Here is a 17,992-nt window from a genome sequence, read left to right on the forward strand (position 1 = left end):
ATATTTATGAGGAAACTGGGAAGAGGTTCTCTACTCTTCATTAAACTGATGGGACAAACCAAGAAATCATAAACCAGTGGTAGGAAACTAATTGGAGGAAGGTACTTTTGGAGCAGAACTTACATGCAAAAGCACGGATTTAGAGATGGTTAGCATAGTGTGTGTGCTGTGGAGACCTGCTTCACAAATTTGCTTGAGTTTTCTGAGGAAGTGTTGAAATTGAAGATAAGGCTATTAGTGTTGTCCACATAAACTTAAGTAAAACATTTGACAGCACCCCTCATATTCTATGTTGTAATAGGATCTTTTATATCAAACTGAGAGCGGTCGGGCCTCAACTTAACTTCTTAGTTTAGCACTGAAGCATCACTCTGGATGTTTAATATCAAGCACCAACGTTGAATTTTGTAATCAAGACCTGGGCAGATACTTGATCACAAAACTGACGGAAAGATGCATTTTCCATAAGTAGCCCAAACTTGACTCCGGTCTGGCGCCCACATTTCTATGTGTGTTGTTTAGAATCATTTATAAATCTATCAAAAATGTTCAAAAAATACTGAAGAGGATGAAAAATAATTAATAACATGACGGAAAGCTTGGCACAGGATCGGCAATGATATTTCTCAGATTAAATACTGAGTCATTGCAGTAGATCTATGCTCTACTGCGAAACATCGTGCGCAGTACAGCAGTGGACCTGAACAACTGATTTATTGGCAGTTTGGAACTTCCATTGCCAGGTAACCTCATTATAATAAACTGCTGTGACCTACATAGGATTCTGTAAAAATAATCTCAATTTAAAAATCCTTATGATCATTTCCAAAACTCTCCACCTTGCGTGTTTCACCTCTCCCCGTCTCTGTAACCTTTTCCCATATTCATTGCTGTGTAAATTCTGGATGCTCGATTATCTTGGAGTGTAATCGCGGAACCTGGTGTTCTGCTCAGCTGAGTTCAATCCACTCCATCTGACACACTGATACCTTGCTAGGCAATTATCAGGTGATCCCTGGAAAGAGAGGGGAAATAGAATCAGCACTAAAAGGGGTCACAACAGCATTAAGTGTGAAGAGAGAAGTGTTTCACAGCTCAGCTGGGAATTCACACAATCCTCTGCTGTCCTCCCTGCTGTACCAGTAATCTAGTCAAAGGCTTTCAACAACCATGATTAATCTTTTGTGAGATACAGTTCTGTGCAAAAGGATTATATAGATAGCATGCCTAAGACTTCTGCCAACATGGGGCAGAGAGCAAGTTTGTAAATCTGGTAGGAACAAAGGATGTTGGGTGAGGCGAGGGTGGAGGGCCTTGGGAAGGGTGTGGGACAGGTGGCAGAGTGGGAGTGCCAGGGATAGGGGTTAGCGTGGGTACACTCACACCCAGCCCTGAGACACCAGGCAAGGTAATTTGATTCCAAGCAAATGGTTTATTGATCATTACCGAATGCCTCCCTGGTGCGCCCTGCTCCTGCCCTTCTCCCTTCTCCTTTTCCCAACCATATATAATATAGATCCTCCAGCATTTTGTGTGTGTGTGTGTGTTGCTTGGATTTCCAGCATCTGCAGGTCTTCTCTTGTTTGTGATTGGACTAGCACATGGCAAAATCTGTTCCAGGGATGCCTACCCTGAAGAAGTTTAAACCTTCCCTTCAGTCCTGATGAAGGGTCTCGGCCCAAAGCATCGACTGTACTCTTTTCTATGCCTGGCTTGCAGAGTTATTCCAGCATTTTGTGTGTGTTGCATATATGTGCCTAAAATGTTTGCACAGTACTGTGTGATGCCTCCCAGTGGAGAAATTCCCTCTTGATTTGGTTTTAACCAGAAGTTATTGATGCCAGCTGCACTCAGATGCTGCTTTGTTTTCAAAGATAGTCACTGTCCTTCGCCTCTGCATTCATGCGTTTCTGAATGTGTGTCAGTCAAGGTCCAGACCCACGTGGTCCTGGTGAATCCCAGATAGGCTATAGGCAAAGGAAGTTTAGCACTGATTTGTGTATCATTTTGCACGTGGTTGAGAGCAGATTGATGAGGCAGCAATATTCACGTTGTGTAATCCTGTTTTTTTTTTGGACATATAATCGGGGCAACTTAAGAAGATTAGCTTCGTCACGTGTTCATCGAAACATACCGTGAAATGTGTTGCTTTGTATCGAATCAGCAAGGATGCGCGAGGGGCAGCCAACAAATGTTGCCGTGCTTTCGGCGGCCAACGTAGCATCCCACAGCTTAGTAACCCTAACTGTATGTGTTTGCAATGTGGGAGGAAACCGGAACGCTGTGAAGGAAACTCGTATGGTCACGGGGGTTGAGGTAAAAAACTCCAGCAGGAATCAGACCCAGATCAGTGATCACTGACGCTGTAAAGAAACTACACAAACCAGAAGCTACTGTGTCGCAGCTAATTTTTAGCTCGTTTTTTTTGCGTGGCTGCTTTCGTTGCTTACCATGCATATAAAATGATGTAGTTCACTAGGTAAGCAGCTGTCTACCTACAGCTGCTCGTGGAATGCTTTTCTGTATTCATTAAACAGGGTTGCTACCCTGGTTAGGTATTAATGAGAGAGGAGAGGGTAGGCCAGGATGTGAAGCCACTGAGTGGGAATTATGATGATTTTGCTGATGGTTCATCGAAAATAAGAACTACCAAGTTTGGAGCTGCTGGATCTGTTCTGAATCTTCCCCTATTATTGTTAAGGAAGGGCCAGGCAACCTAATGAAGAGTATTGTCAGTGTGAAAGAGGACACGTACAGACTGTGTGTCAGTCATAGACAGATTCATCTACTGCAGATCAAGCAGGTACATACCTCATACTGCCCTCCCTTACCATCTGCTGTAGACCCAATTATCAGCCCAGTCAGTGCTGGTATTACCAAACCATGATTCACATCAACATTGAAGTCCCCGCAATCATAACGCCTTCAGTGACCCAGTTGCTCTGTGCTTCTGTCTGTTTAGAGATACTTTTTTCTTAAAGATTAGCTGTATTTGTCACATGCACACCAAAACAACGAAACATACAGTGAAATGTGTTGTCTTGCATTAACGACCAGCAGGAGGTACAGAAGGAAGCCCACAAGAGTCACCACACTTCTGGCGCCAACGTAGCATGTCCTCAACTTACTAGCCCATTTGTCTTTGGAACGTGGGAGGAAATCAGAGCACCCACAGCAAGCCCATGCGGTCACGGAGAAAACGTACAAACTCCTTATGTACAGTAGCAGGAATCCTAACCTGATTGATGCCTGTTGGCACTGTAAAGCGATTGCACTGTCTGCTACTTGGCGGGATGCTGATTTTTCAGCTAACTGGAGGACAGTGGGTAGAGAATCTGATTTGCATTCTGAACTGCTCTCACTCGTTGTTTTTTGTCTTCGTCTCTTGAGGTTTCATGAGATTATCTCACTCACTTCTATCAACACAGCACTCGCCATGTCCCTGGAATGGCAGCACAGGCCCTGCAATAGTGGTGGAAGAGATTAGGTTCCGATTATGTACAGTTATTTAATTAGCTCGATTGATTTCTGGAGAAAACGTTGGGCTGAAATTCTCCCCTGTACCACGTACTACAGATGGGATGTAATAAGAGTATACAGTTTATACACACTGCAATTGAATTTCGGTTCTTTTGAAGCAAATTTTGGAAATGGAGTTCGGTGTGTGAACACTGTTGAATTGCTCATTGCACAATGTAGTAGAGGACAAATTCCCATCCCCTTGTTTCATAGCCTTTCTTGCGTAGTTGTGGAAAGAAAGGTAATTTCAGTATAACTACAAGCATTTACAAGCCGTATAAAATGAAGACATAAACGCTACTAGAGTTGCAGGGGACATGCTACTGTCATCCTATTCATCCTGCTTGTGCAGGGGGAAGAAAAAGCAAAAGATTGCTTGCAAATGATGTGTTTTTAATTGGCAATACAGTTGACAGAACTGCTGTATTAACATGTCTACTGTCTGCAAAAGCCAGCTGAAACATAGAACCTCATTAATTCCGAATGAAGCAAATTCCCTTCAGGTAACTTGTTGTCAATGAAAGAAATAAGAAAGAACATTTAACCCTGTCAGATTTGAGTGCATTTCTTTTCCCTCCTAACTGAGTCCCGTAGTTTGTTCTGTCTTAATTAACATCTCCTGAACTGAAATCCTTTGGGAAACGTTCTTTAAACTTAAAATCCGACTTGATATAAAAATGACAGAAAAATCAAATTAGTAGATGTCCATATCTGACATCCACACATGAATGATGAAACTATATAAAGACTTTGTATATGGTGAATGTATAATACTGTATTGTCCTGTCCTGCTTTCATCATTTGAACTAATGATTTCCAAATTCATGGAGGAAGAATCACACATGTAGGAGTTGGTAAATGTAACTCTTAATGTAGCCTAGTCAAGACAAAGGGAAGTGAATGAATGCAGGAAGAAATGATGAAATATTTGTTACTAGAGTTATGCTCAGCAATGTAGATTAGCAATCTCACAATCTGATCATCATCTTAGTCCACAGATTTTGGTTAATTTATTTGCTGACTTCTGAAGGTACATTTTAAAGAGTTTGTTTACACAAAGGCAAAATATAGAAGATGTTAGAACTGATGATGGGGCAGCCACAAGAGTCGCCACACATTTCAGCGCCAACATAGCGTGTTCACAATGTTTGGCAGAACAACACAAACAACAAAAAAAAAACGAGTGAAGAGCAGTGGAACAAGCTGCTTTTCCGCCATCTCACTCACTCACACACATACAGACAGGCCTCCAACCTCAGTTCAGGCTGCCTCTGGTATTCCAGTCCTTGGCCCTGGACTCTCAGTCTCGCAGACAGCAAGCCTTCAACTTCAGACTTCACCCCAGGGTTTGACAGGTCAGGAAACTTCTGTGGAGGGAGAAGCTGAGAAATGTTTGAACATTTCAGTGGAACTTGAAAAAGTGCGTGATTCAATGGAGTTTTAAAAATTCTATGCCAGAGCGAGAGGATGAGGAAATTTTAGAATGGAAAGGGGGGGTCAATCATACAGTGGAGGGCAGGAGAGAGGAAATGGGAGAAATGAAAACATCATTTACAAATGTTGATCTCAAAACTGAGTCTGGTTTTGAGCCTAATGAGCCTCGCCAAAAGCTTGGGTCCTGTTCTTCAGGTTTTCCCGAGTGGGAATGAAACAGCTTAGTGAGCAAAGTCAGAATGAGAGAAGATCAGGGAATTACGATAACAGGCAACTGGACACTCTGTGTTCTGTTTGCAAGTTGAATTGAGGTGTTCCAAAAAAAGAGGTTGAGATTTTGCTGATGCATTCCTGCTTTTTAAATCTCAGTTTTGTTGAAGGTAAGTGGTTTCACTACAGTAACAGCAGTGACAGTTACATCACCATGTATCGTATTCTTGTTTCACTCCTTTTAAATGGACTGCCATGTTAGATATGCTCTGTGAGCTTTGGAGATTTGGATTGACAAGCTATTTTAATACGGGTGCCTTCTATGGCTCTGTTGGTAGAACACTTTCATCAGATTCATGGGCCTTCTCTGCGCCCTCAAATGTGTATAAAAGATACCACATCACTATTTTTTTAAGAGAGACGGGGCAGTTATCACTTTTTTTTTTGGCCCATATATCGGAATCGGGTTTAATATCTCTGGCATATATTGTAATATTTGTTAACTTAGTGGCAGCAGTACAGTGCAATACATGATAATATAGAAAAAATAAATAAGTAAATCAATTACAGTGAGAACATAGGTATATTAAATAGATAAATTAAAAATAGTGCAATAACAGAAATAATAAAAAAGGGAGTTCGTGTTCATGGGTTCAGTGTCCTTTTGGGAATCGGATGGTAGAGGGAAAGTAGCTGTTCCCATGGGACAATATGTGCCCCACAGTGTCAGGTTTATCACATTTTCAGTGGGAGCTTGTAGGTGCGGGACGGTTGTGGCGTGGCACGTGCAGGCCGAATTGAGGCGCTGGGTCCCAGGCCCCAGAGTGAGGAATTGAGCTCACGTTTATCCATTGCTGGAGCAGACGTGGAGCCAATTCAAAGCTGCAGATCCGAGGCAAAGCAGAGTCAAGACAGCGGGATGTGGGCCTGAGAGCGAGGAGCGAGCTGATACTCAGCCGATGTAGGTGCTGGACCGGATTGAAAAGATCATGGTGTTAGGGCGAGAGGCAAGGGATGGGCCGGCGATGAGCTTGCTGCTCGGCAAGGCTTACTCATCTCTACACTAAACTGAGGCAGCGGCCTGCAGCTAAAAGGCTCCTTGTCTGACCGCAGTGATGACTGGCTTCCAAGGACCCACACAAAATGCTAGAGGAACTCAGCAGGCCAGGCAGCACCTACGGAAAAGAGTACAGTCGAAGCTTTGGGCTGAGACAGTTAAGCAGGACTGGAGGAAAAAAGCTGAGGAGTAGATTTAAATGGTGGGGGTGAGGGGAGAGAGAAACACAAGGTGACAGGTGTAACCTGAAGGGGAAGAGATGAAGTAAAGAGTTAGGAAGTTGATTGGTGAAAGAGATACAGGGCTGGAGAAAGGGGAGTCTGGTAGAAGAGGATAGAAGGCCATGGAAGATAGAAAAGAGGGGGAGGAGCACCAGACGGAGGCGATGGGCAGGCAAGGAGATAAGAGGAGAGTGAAAAAAGGGGATGGGGATTAGTGAAGGAGAGGAGAGGGAGGCCATTATCAGAAGTTCGAGAAATCGATGTTCATGCCATCAGGTTGGAGGCTACCCAGACGGAATATAAGGTGTGGTTCTTCCAACCTGAGTGTGGCCACATTACGACAGTAGAAGAGGCCATGAATTGACATATCAGAATGGGAATGAGATGTGAAATTAAAATGGGTGGCCACTGGGAGATCCCGCTTTTTCTGGTGGACAGAGTGCAAGTGCTTGGCGAAGCTGTCTCCCAATCAATGTCGGGCCTTGCCGATATATAGGAGGCCACACCGGGAGCACCAGGCGTAGACTCACAGGTGAAGTGTCGCCTCTCCTGGAAGGATGAACTTTAGTTCTGGATGTTGTTTGCTTACTTTTTATTGTTTGCATGATTTGTTTTCTTTTGCTTTACACATTGGGTGTTTGACGGTCTTTTTTTATGGGTTCTATTGGGCTTCTTTGTGGCTGTCTGTAAGGAGATGAATCTCGAGGTTGTACAAAGTAACCATACTTTGATACTAAATGTACTCTGACCTTGGTTATTTACAAATAGGCTAATGTTTCTCCAGCATTAGAAAAGTGACTGCACTTAATAATTCATTGGATGTAAAGTACTTCTGTAGTTTCTGGAGGAGCTGTAAAGGTGTACACAGAAATGGAAGTTTTATAGTTTTATTCAATGTTTTTCTTTTAGTCAGAAGAAAGTTCACCTGCAGACACTACGTGAACAGTCTGAAGTTCAGAAAATGACCCCACGAGAGAGGATGAGACTCCGAAAATTACAGAGTGCGGATGAAAAAGCTAAGAAGTTGAAGTATGTGCAGAAGTGCAGCATCCGTTTCATTCGAGGAGGAGATGCATTCAGTGCTCAGAAATGTTAACTTTGTTTTGTATTCCAACTGATCCTCCCCACATGATGTGAATTGAACATTAAAAACGTTCATCCTTGTATTAAATATGACCTTTGGATTGTCAATAGCTGACAGCACATGAATCCTTTTTATATTTCATTCAGATGTGACTATTTGCTGAACTAATATTTCTTGAAGCTTGAGTAGTAACTTCCTACAGAGGAGCGATATTCAACTCTGGCCTCCAACATCAATACATGAGCAAGTATTAGCCACTAGTTAAACTCGTCTCCTGCATATTCAGCTTCAGTGAAGCCGAAAGAATAAGATATCAGGACATGAATATAACTGGTGGAAATGCACCTGGATATGGCACTGGAAACATATTACTTCCTTCACTATCTATCTTCTGGTCTGGCTCACTGCCAGATTTCTATGTCTATATGTATATATGTCATAGATTGTCTATGATCATAAAAGATGATTAATAACCAGTTTTCACTATCACCTTTGAAATGAAAGAAATGAGGAAACAGTTGTTTTCTAAACATTTCTAGCTTTTCCTTTTATATCCTTCCTAATATGAAAAATATTAACATTTGACCAGATTTCCTCAAGTAAATCATAATGAAAATGCTTCATTTAACTCTGATTTATGAAATTTAGGTTGGAACTTTGACTTATCTTTCTTAAAGAATAAATACCTCCGTGTTTAAATTTGAGGTTAGATGATTTTGCCTTGATAATTTGTCCAACTCCCCCATAAGTCTGAAAACTGTAATAAGTCACTCTAATGGTTCCTGTTTTCAGATGAGAATAAATCAAAATTCCTTAGCCTTCCAGGCAATGATTGTGGTTCAATGGATAATGCTCTCCTCCTGAGTCAGAAGGTTCTCCACTGCAGGGCTGAAACCCTGTTGCAAAGCTCTTATTGATTGTCTCAGCTCTCAACCCCTCATCACCGAAGCTTCATTAAATCTGTGGTGCACTGCCCTGCCCTGATCTTGGCATCAAAACATTCCAGTGGACAGCATATTGCGATGCTCCGGGCAGGGGCACGGTCAGCAGCTTGGCTCAGCATTCATGGCAGCCAGCGCTTCTTACTGCTCTTGCGTTAAAGTGCATTTGTGGGATTATGGTGAGATGTCCCAGTTGATTTGTTGTTACGTTTTAGTTTGGGTTATACAGTTATTCGCTTCTGTGTTTGTGGATCACCCTAACGGTAACCGGGGTGTGTAATGACCACCTGCCCCGTCTGTATCTGACTGACTGGCCTCTCTCCCCGGGTCTTGGTGCCTGGTCTGTTATTGTGCTTGTCGCAATAAATCTGGAAGTTCAGCGAAATGGGTTTCTCTTGTCTGGCATCATGGGCCAAGTGCTCTCCGCATTGCTGTCAGGAGCGCGGTTAGAAATTGACAGTGAGATTGAAGAGCTATGATGTCACATGAGCATCTTAAGGCCTGGGGAATAAGTTGAGGCAGTAAGCAGTATGCCTCCCCCCGCACCCCAGGGATGGGCTCCCGAAGATGGAACTCGGAGGGAGGACCTGGGAACCCAGTATTGTGCCTTCACAGGGAACTCTGACGGGTCGAGCTTACCCTGGCTCTCCAACGGGGGACATGGCGGAGTGCATCACCTGCCTCCCTTGTGGCCTGCGCTGAGGAACTGCCGCAGCCATGGCAGATGCTTCCGGAGCGAGAGGAAGACCAATGGACCTCAGCAATTAACGCCACAGGGTCCACACTGAACCTCTCCAGGTACAATGGTACCAGCCGCTTGGAGCCTTACCTGGCACAGGTCAAGCTTGCCGCATGCACAGTGGGTGGAGCCCCACTGAGAAGGTGGATCACCTTGCCCTGGTGCCAGAGGGGTTGGCCTGCGGGCTCTCCTCGACCTACTGCTGGCTGAGCAGCGTGACTCCAGGGCCCTAGTAGCAGCGTTTTGAGCGGAGGCCATCAGGGGACACGGTGAAGGAAGAACTGTGCAGCAGACAGCGCCAGGTGGGAGAAAGCCTAGGGGCATTTGCAGCGGATCTCCGGCACTGTGCTCAGCATGGCTACCTCCAGCTCCCTCCCGCGGCCCAGGAAGAGGTTCTCTCCGTGCCTTTGTAAAGGGGCTGATGCTGGAGTGCCTTTGACAGCCTGTTCACCTGACATCATCCTCACTGGCCGAGGCAGAGAGGGCTGAAGCTATTTTAGCCCCCCCCCCCACCCCCCCACCCAAGGCATTCCAGCATCACTCCATATGCCACGAGCCTGGGCTTGTGTCACTGAGGCGGAGGAGAAAACTTCCAGCAGAATCCCTCTGTTGCCGCCTCTCCAGGTGAGTCATTTGGGTGAAGAGCAAAGGCTTATAAGTGGACTGCACGGTGGAGGACGTAAGATGCCATGCACTGGTGAACCATCACCATCATCTGTCTGGCCTAACACGGACAAGCCATCCTGCCTGGGTGGTCAACGATGGCAATCCAGCTGGCTATGGTCACTGGCGATGAGGAGGCAGTGGGGAGAAACACAGTGGAATGCGAATTTTGGCTAGCTGACGTCTGGAATTCCTGCATCATTGGCCTGGACCTGCTGTCCTGTTGGGGATGCTCTACCCCAGTGATGAAGTCGTGGCTCAGGAAGTGGACCAAGTGGACGCAGCAACATCCTCCGCTGGTCTCACAGTGGCCTGCTGCAGTGGAGCGCACCCCGCAGTGGCCCAACGCAACACCGTGGATCCGGGAAGCCGCCACGGTGGTGGCACTTCAGGCGAGGTAAACCTCCCCGCCATTGGCCAGCAGCTTCACAGCAAGCAGGTGAGTAATCCCACGTGAGGGGATGGACGAGCGTGGGACGACGATCAGAGTGGGGAGCGGCCTCTGCCCTGGGTCTGGAAACCAAACCCCCGTACTGTGTGGGCATTCTGGTGGTGTGCGGAGGCTCCGAACCGCGGTGGTGCGGTTGATGTACAGGCTGGCGGGGGCTAGCTATTCCGAGGTCATAAAGATGTTGAGCGAGATGCGTGAACCCTTCTGCTGGATTGGGTACTGGCAGGACGTGGAGCTGTCTGTGCACTGATGAGATGCTTGCGCGTCCCAGAAGGGGCCGGGCTGTCAGTCTAGGGCACCAATACATGGCGGGGGCCATGGTGGGTCTACTGCCCCACCCAGAAGAAGGCGCTGTCCTCCAGACTGGGGGGCCAATGGAAGGGGTCGGGAGAGGTGCTCAACAGCATCTCCGATGTGGTACATCGGGTGTGGTTGCCTGGGTGCTGGAAGGCGGTCATGCTGCACCGGGACCGGTTGGCACCGTATTTGGTCTTGGCCGCCACCAAACCAGCGAGGCTGAAGGGAGGAAGTGAATCTCTGGGTGCCCTGCCTGTTGCCTTACCAAGCAGTGACTCCCCTGGGGAGGGGGGCGCTTCATGGACCACCCGATGCCCCAGGCAGCAGTATCGACCACCGCCAGGGCTCTTGGACTTTGTTGTAGACTCTGGTTGCAGGGGCCAGCTGACCCCTCAGGTAGGGGCAGTGTGCCTCTCCGGGTGGGGACGTGGTCAACAGCCCTTCCCAGCGTACCAGTGCTATTTATTGTTCTTATTTTAAAATGCATTTGTGGGGTTATGGTGGGATGTTCCAGTTCATTTATTGTCACATTTCAGCTTGGGTTACACTGCAGTTACGTGCTTGTATGTTTATCATGCTGACTGTAACCAGCGTGTGTAATAACAGCCTCCCTCATCTGTATGTGACGGAGTGGATTCTCTTCGCGCGTCTTAGTGCTCAGTCTGATCTGTGCTTGTCGCAATAAAACTGGCGGTTGAGTGAAACAAGCTTCTCTCGTCTGTGTCACAATACTTCTGCTGTCAAAACTAATATCACCTGGTCAATTGAGCCCAAGGATTTCTATACTGAGACAGTTGTCAGAACTTTTCTGCAGCAGCTGATTTGGGTGGACTATGATTTTTATGGTATACTGTATAGTTAAGCAGATAATATGAATGTATGAGTCCACCATTTCTCCTTCATCAACTATTTTGCCAGTAAATACAAAGACTTCACAATCTGCCCCTTATAAATAGAAATATGGGTGGTGTTACAGTCATGAATTTACTGGTGTGGTTAAATTTATTAATCATTATATTTTAATGTATGTATCCAGAATTATAAGAGCAACAATGTTCTGGGTTACTAGCCTGAAGTTGTCTTCTTTCTGTATTTTGTTTGTTATTCTGATAAGGTATTGATTTTATTTGGTTATCTGTATTCACTAAGTCCAGTTGATTAGCACACACAGTTGCTTTCTCACTGATTGACCTGCAAGATGTAAAGAGCTGACGTTCTCCATTTCATCCCAATAGGCAACTGGCTGAGGAGAAATACCAGGAAAACCATCACCGCATGCAGCAACGGAGGAATCGCAATTTTCAGCAAGTCAGCGTGGATGTTCTGCATGTAAGTCAGTATGTGATTGGTAGGGATGGAGTGCACCCAGTACAATATTTGCCATCCTCCCTGCAGAGTTTGTAAGTACAGGGATGGCAGTGATGTTATCAAGAAAAAATATTTTGGAGATCATTGAAATTCCAATACATATATTTAAAACTAACAGCAACAATTAGCTGTGGCAGTCTGATTAAGAGCTACATAAAAGTATGGCAGAAATAGAAAAAGAAGCTATCTCAATTTAATTCAGTTTTAACTGAATCTGGAAGATCCTGAATGATCTAAAAAGATGTTTATTTTTCATTTCTTTTATGACAGTGATTAATGGTACTAAGTAGTGGGGAATGGTGAACTGGATAAGGAGACTTGTTATTCAGTCAGTGGATGATAAGGTTCTGGACCCACTACCTGAGATAGTGCTGGTCATGGTGCCTGCTGGTCTGAGATTGCTGCAACATAATCTATTCTGTATCAAGAGTTAGGAAGAGGAAGTGACTTGATGTGGTGAACTACATATACCTGTCTTGACACGCCCTTCCCCCGCTGACTGCTCCTGTGGCTCCTCCCACAGACCGTGGCTCCTCCCACAGACCCCGGTATAAAGGCGATTGGAGGCACTGCTCCTTCCTCAGTCTCCAGGATGTTGTGTGGTGGTCGCCTGCTGCTTGTGCTTTCTTCCAGCCAATAAAAGCCCACCTTAACTCACGTCTCCGAGAGTTATTGATGGTGCATCACTTGAGTTAATGCAGGGTTTTATAATACTATCAAGGAAGTCACCGTAAGGATTTGTTCAGATGCTGCTTAGTATTTGTGCTGAAATTAATTAACTCTTAATAAATGCCTTGATTTCAATAGCAACTTCAGACATAGGATTGCCTCCATGTAATTACTCTTCTGTTTTACAGAAGAATGTTTTAGCTTAGGATAAATAAGCTTATGTACAAAATTATCTTCCATTATTTGCACTTGCAAAGTTTTCCAAAATTTGTCATGTTCTTGGAAATGCACAAAATGGTGTGAAAGCAATAGAGCTTCTATCACAGCTGATCTATTAAGTTTCGATAGAATGCAAGATGTTGTTTACAAACCCCAGAAGCAAAGGAACCTCATGGGAGAAGACAAGTACGCAAGCAGTCAGTTGAGAAAAGTTGAACCATTATCACTGGATCATCTGTTGGAATCTAGAATAAAATGCTAGAATTTTCTCCACGGAATTTGTGCAACTTTCTTGTGTTGCGTTTGGTGAAGAAAGTAAGAGACTTTAAAAAGAAGTTCCCAATGTTCAATTCAATTTCTTGCTGTTGCCTTTATACTTCTCAAAATTCCATCCAACTGGATGGTACACAAAATTGTTCTAATTTTCTAAAGCTCAATTTACTCTAAGCCTAGAATCTTGAGGTTGAAAGATGAGCACAATTTCTTGAAAATGAAGACTGTGGGGAAGAATGATAAATCTCATTGTAATATATTTCCCAATTTTCTGTCTTCTGTTCAATTTGACAGCCAGCTATGAAGCCAAATCTTGGCAGTTTAATTCAAATGCCCCTTTTATATGCAATCACTGTCATCTTCTGAGTTTTGTATTTCAACTCCTGTGATTATTGGCCATTCCTTCAGCTGCAAAGGTTCTAAACTTTAGAAGTATTTTTGTAATGCATATCTGAATGAATATTCTAAGAGTCTGAGTTTTGAAGCATTACAGAATTCTGAGTATCCCATTCTCCTCTCTTCTCCCTGTAACCTTTGATGGCCTGAGTAATCAAGGACCTGTCAACGTCTACCTTAAGAATTCCCAATGATTTGGCCTCCACAGCCATCTATGGTAATGAATTCCACAGATTTATCATCCGCTGGCTAAAGAAATTCTTCCTTATCTCAGTTCAAAATGGACAACCTTGTATTTTGAGGCCGTGCTTTGCTGGTCCTAGATCCATCACTATTGGAAACATTCTCTGCATCTCCAGTCTATCCAATATTTGATAAGTTTTAATGAGATTCCCCCTCCCCCCCCCTCATTCTTCTAAACTCCAGCAAGTGCAGGTTCAGAGCCATCAAATAGTCTTCACACATTAACTATTTCATTCCCAGATCCTTCTTGTGAACTTCTCTGGACCTTCTCCAATACCAGCTCATCCTTTCTTAGATATGGAACCCAAGACTGCTTACAGTTCTCCAAATGTGGTCTGGCCAATGTCTTATAAAGCCTGGCTGTTAAACGCTATCAAACTTCAATCCTCTTAAACCTCTAGAATGCCCTATTCCATTAAAGTCAATAAATAAATACCACTGTTACCGTCATTCTACTGGTATGGTTGACAATGGTATCTGAATTTCCAGATTGTGAGACTTGTATGATTCATTCAATGAGTGTTTCTTACTGCCCATTACACTCCTGGTGTTTAGGGTAGCATTGAAGGTCCTCCATTTGTCTGTCCTTGGCCATCTTCTCTATTGTGTCCCAGATATGGTTCAGGGTCTTTTGTCTTAGCGATGTTTAGGGCTTCCTTCATCATGCCAGTAGCTACCTCTCAGTTTTCACTACTCTCAGCCATGGAAGTCCTGGGTGGAGACTTGGGAATACTGTCACACATAGATATAGAAGGGCTTTTCATTGCTGTTTCCATAACAAGATTTTTGACCAGTCAGGATTGTTAGCCACCAGTTGAACTCCTGAACCTGGAAGATCCGTGGACTATTCTTAGTCTGGCCTCTACATTTTGGACCTATTTGGCATGGATAGTCCTACCAAGAAGCAAAGCACAAGGTCCTGACTCCAGCCAGCATAGCTTTCTGGGTTATTGAGTCATGCAAGCCTGCAAACACTGCAACAAGTTTGTCCTCTTGGAGGAGTGTGAGTTTAGCTGGGCTTTGTTGTTCCTTCCTTTAACCAGGCATGTCCTTATTGGTGGAACAGACTCAGTGTGTTGAATGACCTAATTCTTTTGGTCTACTGTCTATGTGTAGTCTGCGAGTTTCGTAGATTCTGTGGATCAGTGAATCATCAGCATTTATGGAGAAGGTTGCTATAAAACCCATCATGTCTTTTCCTGTTCAAAATGTTTTATCTGTCCAATCCAAAGTTCCTGTCCTGAGGTTCATAACCTTGATAGTTATAGCACATTAAGTCCATGGTTTTTAAAGTTTCTTCCCCTCAATTACCATTTCTAGCCTCCATCCCCTCTTCTTTCAAGTTCAAGTTTAGTTTTCATTCAACCATACATCAATACCCATGAATACAGGACATGATGAAGGGTGTCAGCCCAAAACATCAACTGTTTATTCATTTACATGGATGCTGCCTGACCTGCTGACTTACTCCAGAAATTTTGGGTGTGTTGTTCTGGATTTCCAGCATCTACAGAATATCTTGTACTTGTGATTATATTAATCGTAGGTTAAACCTGCAGATGTTACGTGAGCTGTTTGAAGGATGACGCCCTTTGTTGTGTTGTTTGGTGGCACCATTTTCCCATGGATCAGTATTTCTGTGCCTGTATTTACTTGGAAAACAGACACAAACACAATAGGGCTGAGGCACAAGTGTACTGAGGTCATGGACCATGTCTGGATTACAGAAGAGGCGATGCTTTCACCTTGAGGCAAATTAGGGTGGATAAATCCACAGGGCCTGATGAGATGTCACCTCAGTCCATATGGGAGGCTTGAGCGTAAGTTGCAGAGGCTCTTGCAGAGATATTTAAAGCAGCCTTAGCTGCTGTTGAGGAGCCGGAAGACTTCATGTTATTCTGTTATTTAAGAAAACCTGTAAGAATTAGCCAGGAAAATTGTTGTCTGATGAGCATGATGTAAGTCAAATTATTGGAATGTACTCTGAGGGACAGGATATATAGGTATTTGCATAGTCAACATTGCTTTGTATGTGGCAGGTCAGATCTTAGCAATCCAACAGTTTTTTTAAGGAAGTTACCAAGAAAACTGATAGACGTTGTCCTAATGGAAATCAGCAAGGCTTTTGACAAAGTCCCGCATGGGAGGCTAGTCCAAAACTCAGGTCACCTAGCATTCACGATGAAGTAGTCAATCAGCTTCAAGATTGGCTTAGTGAGACAGGTCAGAGAGTGGTAATAGTCTTTCTGGCTTGAGGCTTGGAACTAGTGTGCTCCAGGGATCGGTGCTGGGTCCATTATTGTTTATCACCTGTATTTAATTGTTTAGATGATAATGTGCTGGTGCGTGGCCAAGTGGTTAAGGCATTGGTCTAGTGATCTATGGTCGCTAGTTCGAGCCTCAGCTGAGGCAGCGTGTTGTGTCCTTGAGCAAGGCACTTAACCACACATTGCTCTGCGACGACACCAGTGCCAAACTGTATCAACCCTTGCCCTTCCCTTGGACAATATCGGTGGCGTGGAGAGGGGAGACGCAGCATGGGCAACTACTGGTCTTCCATACAACCTTACCCAGGCCTGCACCCTGGAAACTTTCAAAGGCGCAAATCCATGGTCTCATGAGACTAACGGATGCCTACTAATGTAGTAAATTGGATCAACAAATTTGTGGATGACACTAAGATTAGGGGTGTAGTGGCACCAACAATCAAGGTCACTTGGATCACATTTCTTCCCCATTCTAATGTTTAGCCTGAACATGAAATAAAGCCCATGACCATGTCTCACACACAAAATACTGGAGGAACTCAGCAGGCCAGGCAGCGTCTATGGAAAAGAGTACAGTTGAAGTTTCGGGTCGAGACCCTTCGAAAATACTCCTCCATAGATGCTGCCTGGCCTGCTGAGTTTCTCCAGCATTTTGTGTGTATTGCTTGGATTTCCAGCATCTGCAGATTTTCTCCTGTCCGTGACCATGTCTGCATACTTATATGCTTTGAGTTGCTGCCACATGATTTGCTGATTAGATATTTGCATGAAGGAGCAGATGTACCTAATAAAGTGGCCACTGAGTGCACTGTACATAGAAATGTCAAGTATAGCAAATATCAAATCAGTACAATTCACCGCAATCCTTCTAACATTTTTACTCAGTTTTTGCTGCATGTACTGTCCTTCCTTGAATCTTCATTGCTTTGTTAATCTCTTTTAATTGTTTTTCTGTTATTATGAGTATACATAATAAAGAACTTTAGTTCCCAGAATGCAATGTGGAAGGGTCACCCGGAACAGCAAGTGACATTGGTGAACAGGACACAGACAGACGCACGCTCTTGGCGGGCTACACTGTCCTGAGTAAAATGTGGTCGAGCTGAAGCCATTCTGTAAATAAAATAAGTTCTAATGTTTTTATCCATGCAAGTTTGTCTTGATAATGAACAAACATAACAGTTTTATACGGCTCCATAACCCCATAGAAATAACTATACATTAGACTTCCCAACACAATGCACAGTTAATTATTGCATGGTCATCTGTAAACTGCTTTAACTCATCAAATGTCCCTGGCCTTCATAGTGTTAGCAAGTATAAAGTAGAGATAAGAAGGAACATGTGAGATGTAAGGATGGTTTTAAATGCTCTGAGCACTTTTGAACTACAAAGTGCTTAATGTTTGTTTCATGTGCTGGAAAATATGCCGGAAAATAAGAAGATTCTTGTATAAGTTGCTAAAAAGTTATACTGTAATCAGAAGAAAGGAGGAGTAGAATGAATGAGGGCTCAGGTTGATCGTTAATCTCCAAGACTCCGAAGGTAATGTAATAAAGACAATAACACTTATCCTTACTTGGCTGAGGGACAAAAACATACGGAACAGCTTGTCCATTACTCGTTTTATGTGGAAAAACAGCTGCCTTTTCCTGAAATTATTGCTGAAATTGACAACCCTTTTTCTCTGGTAATTGCAGTATAATTCAGCATCATTCCTTGCATACAGCACCCACATCTCTGCCTGTTAATTCTGAACCAGTAATTATAAAATTCAAACCATTTCACAAAACAGGAATGAGCCTGAGAGACAACTGATGCCAATGTTAATGTTCTTCCTGAGCCTCCTCCCACCTTGCCTCATCTCATCCTGTCAACATAAACATTTATTCCCTTCTCCCTCATTTAATTATCTAATTTTTCTGATCTAATTTAGATTTC

At 43.9% G+C, this 17,992-nt stretch overlaps 1 protein-coding gene across 6 annotated transcripts in view; it reads left to right on the plus strand.

The window, feature by feature from the left end:
- Window positions 1-17,992, plus strand: part of nek11 (NIMA-related kinase 11) — a 296,435-nt gene that overhangs the window by 185,928 nt on the left and 92,515 nt on the right. For all 6 annotated transcript variants that reach the window (XM_073024305.1, XM_073024303.1, XM_073024304.1 and 3 more), the window contains 2 exons: window positions 7,351-7,470; window positions 11,852-11,945. In XM_073024305.1, the coding sequence (XP_072880406.1) occupies window positions 7,351-7,470; window positions 11,852-11,945 (214 nt within the window). The remainder of the gene's footprint in view (window positions 1-7,350; window positions 7,471-11,851; window positions 11,946-17,992) is intronic.

This window comes from Hemitrygon akajei, chromosome 20 (genome assembly GCF_048418815.1).
Source record: "Hemitrygon akajei chromosome 20, sHemAka1.3, whole genome shotgun sequence".
Lineage (NCBI taxonomy): Eukaryota > Metazoa > Chordata > Chondrichthyes > Myliobatiformes > Dasyatidae > Hemitrygon > Hemitrygon akajei.